At 32.0% G+C, this 19623-nt stretch overlaps 1 protein-coding gene across 1 annotated transcript; it reads left to right on the top strand.

Annotated features, from left to right (window-relative positions):
* Nucleotides 1–263: 263 nt before the first annotated feature.
* LOC109191162 (betaine aldehyde dehydrogenase 1, chloroplastic-like) lies at nt 264–6115 on the top strand. The gene is made up of 15 exons (XM_019341744.1): nt 264–542; nt 720–850; nt 1220–1300; nt 1609–1757; nt 2138–2230; nt 2313–2436; nt 2556–2621; nt 2755–2824; nt 3022–3098; nt 3576–3689; nt 4490–4567; nt 4645–4796; nt 4918–4978; nt 5105–5211; nt 5793–6115. The coding sequence occupies exons 1-15, from the start codon at nt 425–427 to the stop codon at nt 5887–5889; spliced, it is 1518 nt and encodes a 505-aa protein (XP_019197289.1). The 5' UTR covers nt 264–424; the 3' UTR covers nt 5890–6115.
* The last annotated feature ends 13508 nt before the right edge of the window (nt 6116–19623 follow it).

Below are 19623 nucleotides of genomic sequence, written 5' to 3' on the forward strand. Positions count from 1 at the left end.
AACTAATTTACTAAACATTTTTCTACAATCAGCTCATACTATCAACTAATCAAATTCACTAACGCAATCAACTAATAGCTATTTACCAAACACCCATTATCTAAAATTTCCATATATAAATATATAACGGCCTAAAATGTCCAATAGCGACATTATTACACAAAAAATTGATTAAAACAATGTGTTTATAAAAGAACATTTTCCTTATTAAAAAGAACATTTTCCTTTTATTACGTGAATCCAGCGTAACGGCCAACCAGTTGGCTACCTATCAGCCTATGCCTATCACCATAAATTTGGTCTTGCCGGTAGCGAGAGACTACCCATGCACTTTTGACTTTTACTTTTTTCTTTGCCCAGAAGTCTCTTCACATTTTCACAGTTTCAGTACTTCGGAGTCAATCATTGTCCACTTTTGGAAATCATGGCGGATAGGAATATTTCCATACCGATCCGACAGCTGTTCATCGACGGCGAATGGAGAGAGCCGGTGAAGAAGAATCGTCTTCCGATCATCAACCCCGCTACCGAAGAAACTATAGGTCTGTGTGTATTGTATGTGTGTGTGTGTGTAGAAGAAATGGATTTGATTTCTGAAGTTAGCAGATGATTTGCTAATATATTGAAGGAAAAGGGGTTGATTTCTGAAGTTAATTGAACATTTTACTGAGAGACTTGAGAATGTTATTGAATTTAGTGGTGAAATTGGGATCTGTTAGGGGATATTCCGGCAGCTACTGCGGATGATGTGGATGTAGCGGTCGAAGCCGCTCGGAGAGCTCTTGCCGGAGAGTGGGGATCAAAGACAGGGGCACAGCGGGCAAAATATTTGCGTGCAATTGCTTCTAAGGTTTGCTTCTAGATAGCTGTTCGTAGTAGTTGTAACAGTAGCAATGGAAGTGTGGAGTAGTATTTTTATTAGCAAGATCTTTATAATTTGTATTTTTGAAGAATTGCTTATTTTTTAAGTTAGAATTCAATCTGGATTGTGTTTTAATGTTTTTTATTTGATTTGATATTCGAACTTCTGTAAGATAGTAGATTTTGGCATTTTGCTGCAGTAGGGTCAGTTCTGACTTAAACAATTTGCTGTATTTTATATAATAATGTGTTGATTTTGTGTTTATGCGGTTTCATGGAAACTCCAGGTGAATTTATTTTATTTGTCAAATATACACTTCACTACATAAGATTCTGTCTGTTTTTTGATTGGCTGAAGGTTAAGGAGAGGAAACTTGAACTTGGAACACTGGAAACCTTTGATTCTGGAAAGCCATGGGCAGAAGCCGATGCAGATATGGTATGTTCTAACTCCCTAGATGAATAGGATCATGAGGGGAATCATAATACCTTTTGAAATGGTGAAAGGGATTAATAATCCCTATTTGGTCCAATCAACTACTAAAGAATATCTTTGTCAGTTTGTCTGAATAGGATACCCAGCATCTGTACATGTGTTTTTTTGTACCTTGCAGGATGATGTTGTAGCATGTTTTGAGTACTATTTTAATCCCTATTTGGTCCAATCAACTCCTAAAGAATATCTTTGTCAGTTTGTCTTGAATAGGAGACCCAGCATCTGTACATGTGTTTTTTTGTACCTTGCAGGATGATGTTGCAGCAGCTTTTGAGTACTATGCAGACCTTGCTGAAGCTTTGGATTCTAAACAGAAGACTCCTATTCCTCTTCATCTTGACCAATTTAAGTCGTATGTTCTTAAAGAACCACTTGGGGTTGTTGGGTTGATTACTCCATGGTATGTGAATATGTGATAACGCTCATTCATAATCTGGCTTTGCTCTCATTAATCTGTCTTTATTCATAACTATGTGCCAGTTTTCAAAACCTTGCATAGGAAAACTAGTGATGATTAAAATAAATAAGTAAATATATAAAGCCATTCATTTAGACAATAAAAATTGCTGCTTTCTGTGACAGAGCCATACAAACCACTATATTTGTCCTTCATCACTGAATATATAAACATGAATGACCCCTATTTACTGGCTCAGAAGTCAGCCATAAGATCCCGTTCTATGCTTCTTCTGATTTGATGCTTATATTATAGACTTTCTTTGAGGTATGTGATAAGAAATATGTAAATGGACTTCGGAACTTTTTGCTTTCAAATTGAAGGAATTATCCTCTGTTGATGGCTACCTGGAAAGTTGCTCCTGCACTTGCAGCTGGGTGTGCAGCAATACTTAAGCCATCTGAATTAGCTTCTATGTGAGTACTAATCCTATTTTCTTCCTGGATACTGTTCTTGGAATATAGTTTTGCCCTAAATTATTATATTTTTCAACTTTAGTACCTGTTTGGAGTTGGGTGAAATCTGTAGAGATGTGGGTCTTCCCCCTGGTGCCCTTAACATTCTAACTGGTTTGGGTCCAGAAGCTGGCGCACCATTGGCATATCATCCTCATGTTGACAAGGTTTGGTGCTTTATAGTTTATTATTTTCGTTAGTAGTTATCATTTATTGCATTGAATACCTCATTCTGCCATGTGGTGTTTTTGGGGATTAACAACTTTATTCTTGAATTGGTGCCAAGATTGCATTTACAGGAAGCGCTGCCACAGGGAGCAGAGTCATGACTGCTGCTGCTCAACTTGTCAAAGTATGCTAATATGCTATATGATTTAGAATTACTTTGGTGTTATTTGGCAAAGACTAATGCTTATAACTTGATTTTGTATAGTGATCTTTTCTTTTCTCTCTTTTCTTTTCAATTTTTTCTTCTGTAATCACAGCCTGTTTCACTTGAACTTGGTGGAAAGAGTCCTATCGTTATATTTGAGGATGTGGGGGACCTTGATATAGGTTTGTCCTTATTCTTTGATAGTAGAAAGAACATTATACATCTTTTGGTGATATTATGAAATCCAAAAATTCAAATCAAAATAGTGATCGAGTGTGTGCTTTTTATTGGTGAGAGAAACTATGAAATGCAAGTAGTGCTACTAGTCTAGCTTTGAAGAGATAACGAAGTTATATGGTTGGTCTGTGTATGGAATCAGCTGCTGAGTGGACTATTTTTGGATGCTTTTTCAATGGTGGTCAAGTTTGTAGTGCCACATCCCGCCTTATATTGCAGGTATATCTCCCCCTTATATCCTGTAGATTAGCTTTCTCTTCCATCTTGTTGTCTTGTTTTAGTTTCAATGTATAATCTTTTAAGCCACTACACCAGGAATTTCCTTAGAAATGTTAGCGCCAAATCTTAGGCCTGCAAACGCAATGGAGTATTTCTTGGTCAAACTTAACAAATATTGGTATAGCTTAATAAATGGAGCAATATATATGCTTATCTTCGTGGTATAATGTGCATGTTGCTCTTGCTGACATAGATTCAATCAATAGCCTCACTAAAGTATTTTGAAAAGATTTGTCATTGACAGGCCCTTAATTGGTACACATGAGCAGAACTAAACCATGCTTATGCTACAAATATCAAATCATATTGCTAGCTTGCTTAATTTTTCCAATTCCATGGTGACTTGTTTTTCATTTTCCCTTTTAATTTGCTTCTGCCTCAGTAGACTAATTGCCTTAGTCATTCTAAATGTTTCAGGAAAGCATCGCTGCAGAATTTTTGGACACACTTCTGAAATGGACAAAAAATATTAAAATATCAGATCCCTTAGAGGAGGGTTGTAGACTGGGTTCTCTTGTTAGTCGTGGACAGGTAATAAAGCTACTTTCAATTGCTAGAGGTTACTTAAAATGAGAATTTTTAAGAGAACGCAGGTACTACATAGATAACGTCTCTCAAGTCTCAACAGAATGCTAGAAAACTAAACTTGGTAGATCAAAATTACTCCTATCATTATTTTGGTAACTTATCAAGGGACTAAACCTTCGATCCTTGGCGCAAATAGGAGAAGGGTTGTATACATGAAAAAAGGGGTTAGCAAAAGAACAGTGTGCATCAGATACTAGAAGCCAAGTAATAGTAAGGAAACAAAGGAATAAATTTAAAATTTCCACTTTTATTTGTTAAGAGAAAATGAAAGCAGAAAATAATTTACAAGCTGCCTGTCATTCTGTAAGTGGCGACCATGGGCAGTGGGCTGGACCTACATTTTTGCATTAGAATAAGCATCATCCTTAACTTAACTGACATTATGTTAATGATTTTTAAGTAATAAAATTGTTTATGGAATAGTTGTGTTTACATGCTGTCCAGGCATCCAGCTAAAGGTTGATGTGATTGAAATATTGAATTATAGGTGACCTGGTCATTTATACTTCAGTAACGCAATCCAGGTTTTTAAAAATATGGCTGCCAATTACAAGAAAAAACTCATCTTGTGTGGTAGGCCATGGGCTATGGCTATGCTCTAACATTATACGGAGTATTTATGTTTTCATTGCTTTGTCATTTCTGAGTTACAGTACGTGGTTAGCTACTAGTTCCACTTAGTCTTGAACTTTAGACAAGGAATATTTTGGCATTTTTTACTGAAAAGATTGTAAATATTTCAGTATGAAAAGGTGTTGAAGTTCATATCAACTGCCAAAAGTGAAGGTGCAACCATTTTGTATGGTGGCCAGCGACCTGAGGTAAATTATTTTGTTAAAATAGTTTTCAATCTGCTTAGATAAAATCATAAAACATACTTTGTAATTGAAATTTGCAGCACTTGAAAAAAGGGTATTTTATTGAACCAACCATTATCACTGACATAACTACCTCAATGGAAGTCTGGAAAGAGGAAATATTTGGACCCGTTATTTGTGTGAAAACATTTAAAACTGAAGAGGAAGCCATTGAACTAGCAAATGACACCCAGTAAGTTAACTCTCCCTCCTTTCTCTCCTTCATTGGTATAATAATAGTATGGGTTAAACTCCGTATTTTACAGTTTGGAACCCATTCTATTCCATTCATTTACTTGTTTAATTTTCCTCAGATACGGTTTGGGTGCTGCTGTTTTATCAAAGGATTCCAGAAGATGTGAGCGTCTGACAAAGGTAAGTTTTGTTTCTTATCTGCAATTGTAAGCAGTGGTCATTTATTCTGTAGAAAAATCACATTGCTGAGGTAGGTTATTAATCGTTGACAATAATAAGTCCTCCCATTCTAAATTAAAATTGCAGGCCTTTCAGTCAGGAATCGTCTGGGTCAACTGCTCACAGCCAACCTTCTGCCAGCCACCTTGGGGAGGAAAGAAGCGTAGTGGTTTTGGACGCGAATTAGGGGAATGGTAAGCAAAGATTAACCCTTATTTGAATTATTATATAAATAAAAGATTTGCTCCGTTTCAACTAAAAGTCTAAATTGATAGTTAGATTATACCTTTATATTTTATATGTTATATGCTCAGCAATCTGCACTAAAATAAAATGGCAAACTCATATTTGCAAGGCAAATTCTCCTGTGAGTCCGTCTAACTGGTCTTAGGTCAGGAGAATTTGGATCTTGTGGTATATGATCTTAAGTAATATTATTTTCCACAAACTGTTCATTACAGTTTTGCAAGTATTACATATATATACTATAAAGTATATTATATATAAGACTTAAAGTATTGATGATATCTGCAATTCTGTTATGTTATTAATTTATTTCCTGCAAATTGTCTATTACAGTTTTGCTATAAACTACTACATTTATGAGATATCTATAATTTTATTATGACTTTTTTTTATTAGATCCGACTCATCTCACGAATTTAGACTCGTGAGACGGTCTCTAAGGAGACCGGTCATATATGCAAATGTTTTATGAATCTGCCAACATCTACTGACAAATATTGTGGCTGTTTTCCACTCAATATTTCTGCAGGGGACTTGAAAACTACTTGAATATCAAGCAAGTTACGCAATATGATTCCAACAATCCGTGGGGTTGGTACAAGTCTCCCACTCCTTCAAAGATGTGAAAGTTCCCTAAACTCTGGAGAGCCTAAACGTATGCTGTTGTGCAAATCTTTTACACCTGTTTGTCTGAAAGATGATGCACACCTTCTCGTGTATTACATATATCCTTAGCGGCGATGGAACTTGGAATAAGCCTTAGCCTATCCCATCTTTATGAGAATGTATTAATTTGTTTGTACTGTTGCTTCCTTTTGAAATAAAATGACTGTCAAACTTTCAAGTTTATCACTTTTATTCTTTTCATTATAATAGCTTCTATATATGGTACTCGTTTTTTTTTTTTTTTTTTTTTTTTTTTTTTTTTTTTTTTTATAAAAAAATATTTTTAAACTTGACTTTTACATGTTGATGGTAAGTGCCACATATGACATATCACATGTGAAACTTTTTGTTTTTTAATGAGTATTTTCCTTTTATTCAAAAAACAAATGTACCTTTTTAGTAACTTTCTAATCATGTCTACAATATGGAGAATATAGGGATGCATTCCCATTGCTGACCATGATATTACTTGAGGGACGGGGATTGACTAATTTCCGACAAATTTCAAAAAGAATAAAAATAAAAAGCTAAAAGGTAAAAGACCAAATAAGATTTTGAATGATTTGAGAAAGTTTAATTGTCTTTTTGAAAAAAAAAATCATATAAATACTTGAGCTTAAAAAAAAAAAGAAGAGCAACTCTAGAGCAGGCTAGTGTTATGAAAAGATGGAAGGATGCTTTTTGCAGCAGCTCTGGGCAGAGGGTCAATTATCAAAAGTCCTCTGTTTTTTTCTCAAAAAATATTTTCCCAAGAGATTCAATCATCCATTACGAGTGCAGTTGGCATTCCAAGAGTTGAGAACATGGGCAAATACCTTGGTATCCCCTCCATTCATGGCAGATTGAAGAAGGAAACTTTTGCTGGAATTGTTGAAAGAGTGCAATCAAAACTAACGGGATGGAAATCCAAGACCTTTTCTTTTGCGGTAGGCATGTTCTGGCTCAATCTGTTAACTTCGAACTCGAGCCGACTCGTTTCTTAACCGAGCCCAGCTCAAGCTTGAGCTCAGATCGGCTCGTTTACACTCTTAATCTGAACTCAACAAAATAATGCAATTAACACATTTTCTTAGTTAATAATCAATTATAACAAGTTGATGCTTACTTGATAATTCTCAAAATAGTCCTCCGGCTATGGCCTTTTTTCAAGAGTAAATACCCAAAATGGTCCCTCGACTATAGCTAAATTCACAAATTGGTCCTCGACTTTCAATTTCAACCAATTAAGTCCTTAACTTTGTAATTTTGACACGATTTGATCCTCCATCAATTTGACCGTTTGTTGACCGTGATCTTTGAAGATATATATGTAATTTCATGGTCCATCGCACAAGGGCGCCGACGATAAAGCCTACCACTGCGTTTACGAGCAGGAAGATCCGCAAGGGAAAGTTGGAATCAATCTCTCAGAAGACCGCAGGCGAAGCCCTCAAATCCAACATAACCACAATCGGCTCGCTCGTTCTCCCGGTATTGGAGAAGCTCCTCTTCCACTTCACCTAATCGGCCGGAAATCTTCAATCCCATATGGAAACCCTACATTCCCGACTTCAAACAGGCCTTCGAACACTTCTGCATCAACGCCGACGGCCGCGCCGTCATCGACGATCTCCAGAAGAACCTGCAGCTCTCGTCGGAGCACGTGGAGGCCTCCAGGATGACGTTGCACCGGTACGGAAACACGTTGTCTTCTTCGCTCTGGTACGAACTCAACTACATTGAATCCAAAGGGAGGATGAAGAAAGGCAACCGGATTTGGTAGATTGCTTTCGACAGTGGATTTAAATGTAACAGTGCAGTCTGGAAATGCAACCGGAACCTTAAAAAATTGACGATTGACCATGAAATTACATATATACCCTCAAAATCACAGTCAACAAACGGTCAAATAGACAGAGGACCAAATTGTGTTAAAATTGCAAAGTTAAGGACTTAATTGGTTGAAATTGAAAGTCGATGACCAATTTGTGAATTTAGCTATAGTCGATGGACCATTTTGGGTATTTACTCTTTTTTCAAATTGGTTACTTGGCTTTTAATTGCATCCAAATTGATCCTTCGACTATTGAATTTTAAGTCAAAATGGTCATCCGTTAGATTTGGTGTTAATAAGTAGGTGCTATATTGGAGGGTAAAACAGACATTTTATATGTTTTATTGTTTAACCTATTCAGCAGCCGTTAATTTCCCTACTTAACTTTTCTTTTCTTTTTTCACGAATATAAATCATAGGAACAAAAAATGAATAACACCCTAATTTAAATTCAAATGATCCTAATTTTAGAAAACAGATGAAAAACAAAGAAACTTTTCATATGTTTCTGAATAAAAATTATTAGCAGAACATGAACTCAATGAGAAAAATAAAAATAAAAACAATTAAGCATATGCAGACAGTTCAGGGTATAGAAGCTAAAGACCCAAAACATATAAAATGTCTGTTTTACCCTCCAATTTAACACTCACTTAACACCAAATCTAACGGAGGACCATTTTAATTTAAAATTCAATAATCGGAGGACCACTTTGGGTGCAATTAAAAGTCAATGAACCAATTTAAGAAAAGGCCATAGTCGGAGGACCATTTTGGGAATTAAGACTATTAATGTGTATAGTGTAATTGTTGATGGATTATTTTTTTTATTTATTTTTATTATTATCCCACATTAAAAAAAAAGAAAAAAAAAAAGAAAAAAAGAGTAATCCTTCATCTTCTACAAATGCATTATTTTATTTTATTTTATTTTATTTTTTTTTTATTATTATCCCACATTAAACAAAAAAAAAAAAAAAAAAAAAAAAAAAAAAAAAAAAAAGAGAAGTAATCCTTCATCTTCTACAATATAATTGCTATGGCAAATTGGCAACTATGGATGAGACCTTCATCCTTTCCCGTGGAAGATGAAGATCTCATTCTCATCTTCTTTGATCAGATTCAGGGACAAGATTTGCCATCTCAACATTCCAGATCCGAGATGAGGAATCAAGGAGTGAGGACAAGACCTTTGCCTTCTCATCTCAAAGCTAATTTAAGGTCTCATCTATGCATGGATATTTATTCCCTTGCTGCATGAAATTAATTGAAGAACTACAATATTGTCTTGAATTATTGTGATATAGTCAATTTTCCCCTCAATTATAAATACATCTACTATTTCTCCTCAATTATATCTAGAGTGACTATATATTTTTACTAGAACCTAATGGAGTCGTTAAACATTCACAAGCAATTTGAAGCCTTAATTTATTTTTTGTAATCTTCAAAGTGCTCTGCCCCTCTAATTAGTTGCGCTTAACGCTCAAATCGGTTTGAGGTGCACGAAGAGTGCAAATTTCTGCCATTATACCTTTTCAAGAGCTTTACTACAACGAACTAAATTAAAATCAAACAAAATTATTAATTCAAGGCGGGTAATCATTTCCGAGGTAATTCTAGCTTTGTTTTAATGTTGACTTAGAGTGATTCTTTAGTACATAGTGTGGAGTGTTGATGTCGTTGTGGTCATTTGGCATTTTGGCACTCACAAAATATTATGGAATTTTAAATCTTGATAAATAGTACCAAACTTGTCTTTATAATAGGGTAAGTTTTCATAATGATAAAAAGCCTCAATCTCGGAACATCGACCATGTAATGCAAAGCACTTTGAGACATCTGCTCGAAGACGAGATCGGCCTCCTTGGCGTTGAGGATCAACTAATGATCCTGGATGATCTCCCCATCCTTCAAAAAAAAAAAAAAAAAAAAAAAAAAAAAAAGCTTCAACATTGTAGTCAACAGTAATGATGTTCAAATAACAAATTTTATGTGATTTTTGAAAATTTTAGTTTGTTGATATTCGTGGAGTATTCCAATGGGTTGATATGTATGTAATTGAGCACATCATAATGGTGATTTGTGGACTACTGAAACAACTTGACAAGAATAAAAGTGAGGTAGGGAGGTTTAAAATGGATTTAGAAAAGAAAGATATTGTTAGGAATAGATGTAATTTATAAATATTAATAATGCTATATAAATAATATATTAAAAAATTGGATGGTCTAACTTAGATAATTTTTATCTTTTTAGAATATTTGTTAAGGTAAAATATTTAAGGAATAAAATGTGTTCAAAGTCAAGTAAAAATAAAAAGTGTTCACGCGTGTTTAAACACTTAGATTAATTAGAAGAAGAGCTAGATTTCAAAAGGGTGGCTACGAGAGTTCAAAAAATGTTACTATTTAGAAAAGATATTTAGTCAAAAGAAAAATCTTAGCAAAATGTTTCATCATATCAATCAAAAGCGTTCTCAGTTTTCACAATAGAAGAAAAAAATCTCTCAAAAGGGTTAGTTAAAAGAGATGTTTGGCTTATTGGTTAAAAGAGATGTTTGGACATAAGAGTTCTCTTTTCAAAACAAATTTTCACTATCGGCTTACAACTTACATGATCTCTTAAATTCAAGATAATTAGAAAGAGGTTTGCACTAGTACTATCAAAGTGGGCTAAAAGCCTACAGACTGGCCCACACTAGTTATGCTGTGCAACTGAATGCACCATGCGCATGGTGCATACGATGCAAAATGACGTCGTTTTGACTAAAAACGCGCGTTCTACTTTAAAAAAAAAAAATCAGGTTCGATTCTCGGCAATAGCATTATTGTGGATATATAGTTATAAATTTCTGAATATATAGTTATGAATTTGTGGATATATAGTTATAAATTTATGGATATTTAGTTCATTCATTGTAGATATTTACTTCATTCATTCACTGTGGATATATAGTTATGAATTTCTGGATATATAGTTATGAATTTATGGATATTTAGTTCATTCATTGTTGATATTTAGTTCATTCATTGTAGATATTTACTTCATTCATTCACTGTGGATTTAGTTTATTCATTGTGAATTTTTACTTCATTCATTCACTGTGGATATATAGTTATGAATTTGTGGATATATAGTTATAAAATTATGGATATATAGTTATGAATTTATGGATATATAAAAATGCTATTGATGGGAATCGAACCTGATTTCTTCATTAAGTGGGACGCGCGTTTTTTTTAACCAAAACGACGTCGTTTTGCATCGAATGCACCATGCGCATGGTGCATTCGGTTGCACGGCATAATTTGCGTGCCCCTAGTGGGGCGGGTTAGGGTCATAGAAAAATAAGCCTGCAAAAATGCAAGCCTAACAGGGCAAACCGAAATTGACCCGCAATTCGTGCGAACTACGAGACCGGCCCACGGGCTCTATTACCAAAAAAAATTAAATTAAATATACGTTACACAGCAAAAGAGAATGTTGCCTTGCTCTGTAACATTATCTACTATACTAATAAGAGCCCAAGAGAGTTAGGCCTATAATGGGTAGAAAAAATGGCGGTCACTGATTTTAATCAAATGAATGGCTCAGATTGATTAAAAGATTGATAAAATTTAAATTTTACACTAAAATTTCCTAAAATACCCACACACCGTTACTAATTCCGTTAAAATTTTAAGAATTGCCGTTAGTTCACCGTTAACTTACTCATTGATTTCAATAAAAAAAAAAAAAAAAAAGATCTTAGGTTCGAACCTCATCTCAATCAAAGTTGGCATAATTAGTACTCTATTTTACTCTTATTAAATTATATAAATAATAATTTAGTAGCTACAACAAAAAATTATAGATATGCATTTCTTTAATTTAGAATTATGTGTCCACAATGCCTTTATTCAAAAAAAATTATTCATTATCAATAAATTAAATAAGAGAAATAATTGTATTAGTTATATTGTCTTTATTTTTCTACAATATAAAAATTCTTTATATTCAAATTTATTAACTGATTATATTCGCTACATTGTCCTTACAATGTCTTAATTCAGTAAAAAAAAAATTATTCATTATCAATAAATTAATTAAGAGAAATATTTTCATTAGTTATATTGTCTTTATTTTTCTCAAATGTAAAAATTTTTACATTCAAATTCATCAATTGATTATATTCACTACATTGTCTATTATCTTTTTTGTGCACTATTTTTCTAATTAAATATCAAAGTTATAATACAAAATAATGCTATATATTTATTTACCAAGTATTTTATTAATACCATGAAAAAATTAAAAAAAAATATAATTAATAAAGCCAACCATATTAACTACTTGAGAGATTTTGTGACAAAGAGAGTATTCAAATCACACAACAAATTGAAGTGAGAACTACCTTGCAATGTCCTTGTTTGACAATTAGCAGTTAGCGGATTATATTAGCGGATTTGACCAACGAATTTATTTAATTATTAACATTGGGTAGAAAAAATGACCGCCAAATTATGAAATCAAATGAATGATTCAAATTGTTCAGGTTTTAATTTTTTTTAAAGTTTTTCTAATTTATCCTTAATTATATGATTATCCATTTAACTTTTCCGTTGAATACCGTTAGTCTAATTCTAATATTAACGTCTAATATAGAATTATAATTACACCATTAATCTGATTCCAGTGATGTAAAACTCGGCCGCCTAGCCGCCTAGGCGCCCGCCTAGGCGCTAGGCGGCCACTTACCTTGGAGTTTTGGCCTATAGGCGGCCAAAACTCGGTCGGCCGCCTAGGCGGCCGCCTAGGCGGCCTGGGCGGCCGCTAGGCGGCCGCTAGGCGGCCTAGGCGGTCAAACTCGGCCGAGTCGGTCAACTCGGCCAACTCGGCCGAGTCGACCGATTTCGTCCGATTTTGACCGTTTTTGACCAATTTTGACCGATTTTGTCTGATTTTGACTGATTTTGACCGATGTCGTCTTTCATTAATTATTGATTTTAATATTATTATGACATTATGACTTATAAATTATCATTATTTCATTTATTTAGATGTGTTATTTGAGTGAACGTTGAAAACAACCTCATTATAATTGTCGAACTACAAGTCTGTCACTATTTTTTTTAATTTTTTTGGTGCCCGCCTAGCCCCGCCTAGAATCCGCCTAGGCGCCGCCTAGACCGCCTAGGCGCTAGGCGCTGCCCGGCCGCCCGACTAGCGCCTAGCGCCTACTGCAACCTTGTCTGATTCTAATATTAAAGTCTTAATAGAACTTAACCACAAATCCTAATGTCGAAATCTCCTCAAACAATATTAGTATATATTTAATATTTTATGCCCTAATTTTTATTTGTTCTCCCTTATGTCCCGTATACTAATAAGAGCCCAAGAGAGTTAGGCCTATAATGGGTAGAAAAAATGGCGGTCACAGATTTTAATCAAATGAATGGCTCAGATTGATTAAAAGATTGATAAAATTTAAATTTTACACTAAAATTTCCTAAAATACCCACACACCGTTACTAATTCCGTTAAAATTTTAAGAATTGCCGTTAGTTCACCGTTAACTTACTCATTGATTTCAAAAAAAAAAAAAAGGTTTTAGGTTCAAACCTCATCCCAATCAAAGTTGGCATAATTAGTACTCAAAGTACCTACGAGGTCCCTGTACTATAGCGTTTTGTTCAATTTAGTCCTTATACCTTTATTTTGTTCAATTTAGTCCTTGTACTCTAAAAAAATCGTGTAATTAAGGACAATAGTTAATGTTGTTAATATTACGGCTAACATAGGTTACGTGGCGCTGACGATATTTATATTCTTACTCATATATTTCTTTATAAATATTTAAAATTAGTTATTTTTATCACCAATATATTAAATTAGTATGTCTAAAATAAATAATTAAAATCATGTTCCTAATGAGATTTGGACAATTGTCCTTAGTTTCACCACTTTTTAAAGTAGAGGGACTAAATTGAACAGAATAAAGGTACAAGGACTAAATTGAACAAAACACTATAGTACAAGGACTTTATAGGTACTTTGATCACTCTTATTAAATTATATAAATAATAATTTAGTAGCTACAACAAAAATTTATAGATATGCATTTCTTTAATTTAGAATTATGTGTCCACAATGCCTTTATTCAAAAAAAATTATTCATTATCAATAAATTAAATAAGAGAAATAATTGTATTAGTTATATTGTCTTTATTTTTCTACAATATAAAAATTCTTTATATTCAAATTTATTAACTGATTATATTCGCTACATTGTCCTTACAATGTCTTAATTCAGTAAAAAAAAAATTATTCATTATCAATAAATTAATTAAGAGAAATATTTTCATTAGTTATATTGTCTTTATTTTTCTCAAATGTAAAAATTTTTACATTCAAATTCATCAATTGATTATATTCACTACATTGTCTATTATCTTTTTTGTGCACTATTTTTCTAATTAAATATCAAAGTTATAATACAAAATAATGCTATATATTTATTTACCAAGTATTTTATTAATACCATGAAAAAATTAAAAAAAAATATAATTAATAAAGCCAACCATATTAACTACTTGAGAGATTTTGTGACAAAGAGAGTATTCAAATCACACAACAAATTGAAGTGAGAACTACCTTGCAATGTCCTTGTTTGACAATTAGCAGTTAGCGGATTATATTAGCGGATTTGACCAACGAATTTATTTAATTATTAACATTGGGTAGAAAAAATGACCGCCAAATTATGAAATCAAATGAATGATTCAAATTGTTCAGGTTTTAATTTTTTTTAAAGTTTTTCTAATTTATCCTTAATTATATGATTATCCATTTAACTTTTCCGTTGAATACCGTTAGTCTAATTCTAATATTAACGTCTAATATAGAATTATAATTACACCATTAATCTAATTCTAATATTAAAGTCTTAATAGAACTTAACCACAAATCCTAATGTCGAAATCTCCTCAAACAATATTAGTATATATTTAATATTTTATGCCCTAATTTTTATTTGTTCTCCCTTATGTCCCGTATTTGGTTTCAACCATACCTATACAATTATTTTATTGACAATTATAATCAATCTTGACTATATTATCTTGCATTTGTAAACTTAGAATTACCTATTTAACCCGCACGGGCTTAGCTCAATGGTTTAGTGGGCTGTATTTGGGAGAAGAGACCAAAGTTTGAACCTCGGCGGCGGCAGTGCGGGAATTATGTCCAAAGTGGGCAGATTCCTTGTTCGCACCGGCATTTGGTCCTGTCTGCTGAACCATTGAGTCACCGTGATTTACAACTTCCCACAATGCTCTGTCGAGTCAGAGTGTGGGGGGGGGGGGGGGGTTTGGGGTTGGGGACTAAACCTTTGGGAGAAGAATTACCTATTTAAATACGCAAATTCAACCTTCAATTATCTATACATGAATAATTTCAATATAATCTTGCCTTAATATACTTTAAAGTACTTATTTAAAAAAAAAAAAAAACATTGGGCATTATCTCAATCGCGCAATGCGCGTAAAAAACTAGTATATATAATACACATAGCAAGGCAGCATTTTGTCTTACTGTGTAACGCATATATATATATATATATATATATATATATATAAACATTTTAAAATTTTAAAATTTTTAAACACTAACAAAAAAAGCTCATGGGCCGGCCCGCAAGATCCGCCAACCCGCGCAGGACGGGCTGGAGCGTTATGCTGTGTAATTGTGTGCACGATGCAAGATGCACATGGAATTGGATCCATAATTTCTATACTATAGATCCATAATTTATATACTATATATCCATAACTTCTATCCTATAAATTCATAATTTCTATACTATAGATTCATAATTTCTATACTGTAGATTCATAATTTCTATACTGTAGATTCATAATTTCTAAACTGTAGATTCATAATTTCTATACTATAGATTCATAATTTCTATACTATAGATTCATAATTTCTAAACTATATAGTTATCAAATTATGAACATATAGTTCAGTGATTTGTGAAAATAGAGTTCAACAATTGGGAATATGAACATTGAAAATTATGAACATAGAGTTTTGTAATTGTAAATATAGAGTTCAATAATTATGAATTTATAGTATAGAAATTATAAATCTATAGTATAGAAATTATGGATCCAATTCTGTGTGCACCCATGCATGGTGCACACGGTTGCACAACATAATTTGCCGGACGGGTTAGGGTTGCACGAACCCTAGTTCGCGGGCCTGACGGGTTAACCCACAAAAGCCTCCCAAAAATTAAGCCCACAATGAAACGGGTTTAATGGGACAGGCCGACCTGCTTTGACAATACTAGTTTGCACGAACACTATTCCTGGGCAAATTATGTTGTGCATCCGTATGCACCATGCATGGTGCATACGAATGCAAAAACGACGTCGTTTTATTAAAAACGCGCGTCTCCCCTTAAAAAAAATTCAGGTTCGATTCCCAGCAACAACATATGAACTAAAATTTCAGAATCGATAAACTATAATTCCATAATCGATGAACTAAAATTCCAGAATCTAATCTATGAACTAAAAATTCCAGAATGAATGAACTAAAATTCCAGAATCTATGAACTAAAATTTCAGAATCGATGAACTACAATTCCAGAATCGATGAACTATAATTCCAGAATCAATGAACTAAAATTCCATAATCTATGAACTAAAATTCCAGAATGAATGAACAACATAATATTATTGCTGGGAATCGAACCTGAATTTTTTTTTTAAGGGGAGACGCGCGTTTTTAATAAAACGACGTCGTTTTTACATCCGTATGCACCATGCATGGTGCATACGGATGCACTACATAACTACTCATAGTCTCCTATTCCTGGATGGTAGAATACGTGTGAACAAGATCTGACACATCAAATAATATTTTAAGTCTATACTTTATATGAATCAAATCAAATCAAATAATATACCAAGTGGCTTGTGGTCCACTGGTATCGGATTGCTCCCTTATGTGGGAGGTTTAGGTTTCAAGCCTTTGTGTAGGCGTAGTTTGTATGGGTATACCCTTTCCTTTGTAATAAAAAAAAAAATCAAATAATATAATATAATTCATATTTTTTTTTTGTCTATTACATTTCTTATAAAACTAGTATTTTCACCCGTGCGATGCACGGAATGAAATTATTGTAATATATTAAGAATATTTAAATCGATATATAATTATTTAAGAGTTAATTTCACCAGAGTTCGCTTATCTTTTCTGACAATTTCAAATTTTATCCTAAACTATAGTTATTAATTATTACGATTTATTCTATGTTATAATTCTTAAGTTAATATTCTTACTATTATTATTAACATTTAATTACTTTTAGATATTACTATTACCACTTATATTATTATTATTATTATTATTATTATTAGTTTCTTTTCCAGTTCTGTTAGTATATAATGGCCGTGAGGCACAATAATAATATAACCATAATTAAATATTCTTGTATTGTATTCCGTGAGTTACAATAATAATATAACAATAATTACATATTCTTCTAGAATTTCTATTACCATAATTAATTATTCCTTAATTTATCATAATTAAATAATTTGACAAATTATAAAGAAAGATTATTAAATAATGCACGGGACAATTAATAAAAAATTTTAAAAATTCATTAATAAAATATAATGTTCTCATAGTTTTTTCTTAGAAACTACTTAATGAAGCATTTTTTTTAGAAATTGGTGGGCCAAACCGCCTACGACAGTTTGCGGTGGATAAATCTCGAAAAAATACGCGATTTCAAAAAAACATTTGTCCAAAACGGACAACCGAGTCAAAAGTTATGCCGTGTCGAAGTTTTGACACATTACAACTTTAAAAAAAAAAAAAAATTAATCGCCGGTTCACCCGGCGAGGTGGCCGCGGAAGAGGCCGATTCCGGGCTTCATCGTCACGGCTAGCGGCGTGATTTTTGCAACACTGATATATAGTATATATAGAGATTAGAATAGGAATTATGTTACACTATTTTATAATACTAGTATTTGCGCCCGTGCGATGCACGGAATAGATTTGTTGTAATATATTAAGAATATTTGGATCGATATATAATTATTTAAATTAGAACATCAAATATTATATAGTTCAATTGAATATACGGGTTGGATCATTTATGTGTTTTTATATTATCATTGTATGAATTTAAGCAAATAATTGCTCAAATTAATAGCTAATGTGTAGATGTATGCATGTAGTGTTATAACTTTGGAGATTTTTTTGTATCATTGTTTAGTATTTTTTTTTTTTATAAATTATACAAATGTGTTCGTTTTCTAGCAACTCAGTTATATAAATGAATTGTTATCTTAATTCATTTGTATGGAGGATATTTTTTTTTGTCTATACATATAGCAATTTTGTCATTTAAAAAATATAATATCAACGATTTTATTTACACATTGTTGAAACCTCTTTGTAGACGACATTGGTAGTAGCAACACAATCTTGTCCATCATCGTCTAGAGCTAACACCTTCAATTGATCAGGATGGGTGACTCGGTGAAAATATATAATGGTATAATATTAGTCAATTAGCGATCCTTTTATATTTTAAATAAATTAGTAATATCATATTCATTTTCAGTCAATTATTCTTTTGTATTTTTAGTCCATTAGAATATTACATGGAGTGATATTTTTACCTAATTTGTGTTCCATTTTTAATTGAGGATGTATAATATTATTATTGAAATATTTTTGTTCCATTTGTAATTTACCTTTACTATTGTTTAAAATATGCATTTACTATTTATGATGTAGAATATTATTATTGAAATATTGGCGTTCAATTTTAGTTTCCCTTCCATTTTAATTAAAATGCAATGGTCTAACCATTTATTTTTTTCATATTAGTCATTTATGAATAATTTTTTATTAGCAGTCAATTATTAATATTCATTTCCTTTTAAATTTTCAATCCATTAGTAATATCATATTTATTTTCATCCAATTACTTCTTTTTTATTTTTAGTCAATTAATCAATTAGCGAACTAAAATATCAAATGCAATGATATTTTTATCAAATTTTCGTTTCATTTTTAATTGATGATTTAGAATATTATTATTGAAATATTTCCATTTCATTTTTTAATTTTCGCTACATTTTTAATTTACCTTTACTATTGTTTAAAATATGTCTTTAGTATTGATGATGTAGAATATTATTATTGAAGTATTTCCTTTTTATTTTTAATTTACCTTTACTTGATAGTGTAGAATATTATTATTAAAATATTTCCATTATATTGTTTAAAATTGTGTAAAATTTGTGACATACTTGTAATTTGATGTATTATACTGTGTAATATTATTGTGAAAAATTAAAATTTAATGATCTGACCATTTTTTTTATATTTTAGTCAATTATGAATCTTTTCTTATTTTTAAACAATTGTTAATATTCATTTCCTTTTTCAATTAATCTAATGTTTGTTGTTAAGCACCTTGTGCTTAGATGGCATGTAGTGACCTCTTTTATGTGGGAAGTCATGAGATCAAGCCTTAGTGAAGGTGTTGGTTGAGAAAATATGTTTGAACAGATATTTATTTATTTACTTAATTTTCATTCCATTTTTAATTGATAATATAGAATATTATTGTGAAATATTTTTGTTCTTTTTTTTTCATCATTTTTTTTTAATTTACCTTTACTATTTACTATTGTTTGGGCGATAAATCAAGTAAATAGAATTTTGTTTTTAATTATATTATAGATTTTTTTTCTTTTTCTATTGTTTGGGTGTGAAAGTAAGGAAGAAGGATTTTCTTTTTAATAATGGTATAGATTGAGAATCTTTTTATATTTACCTATTTAACTTATTATTATTAGTATTA

Source organism: Ipomoea nil, unplaced genomic scaffold (assembly GCF_001879475.1).
Source record: "Ipomoea nil cultivar Tokyo-kokei standard unplaced genomic scaffold, Asagao_1.1 scaffold1617, whole genome shotgun sequence".
In the NCBI taxonomy this organism is placed as follows: domain Eukaryota; kingdom Viridiplantae; phylum Streptophyta; class Magnoliopsida; order Solanales; family Convolvulaceae; genus Ipomoea; species Ipomoea nil.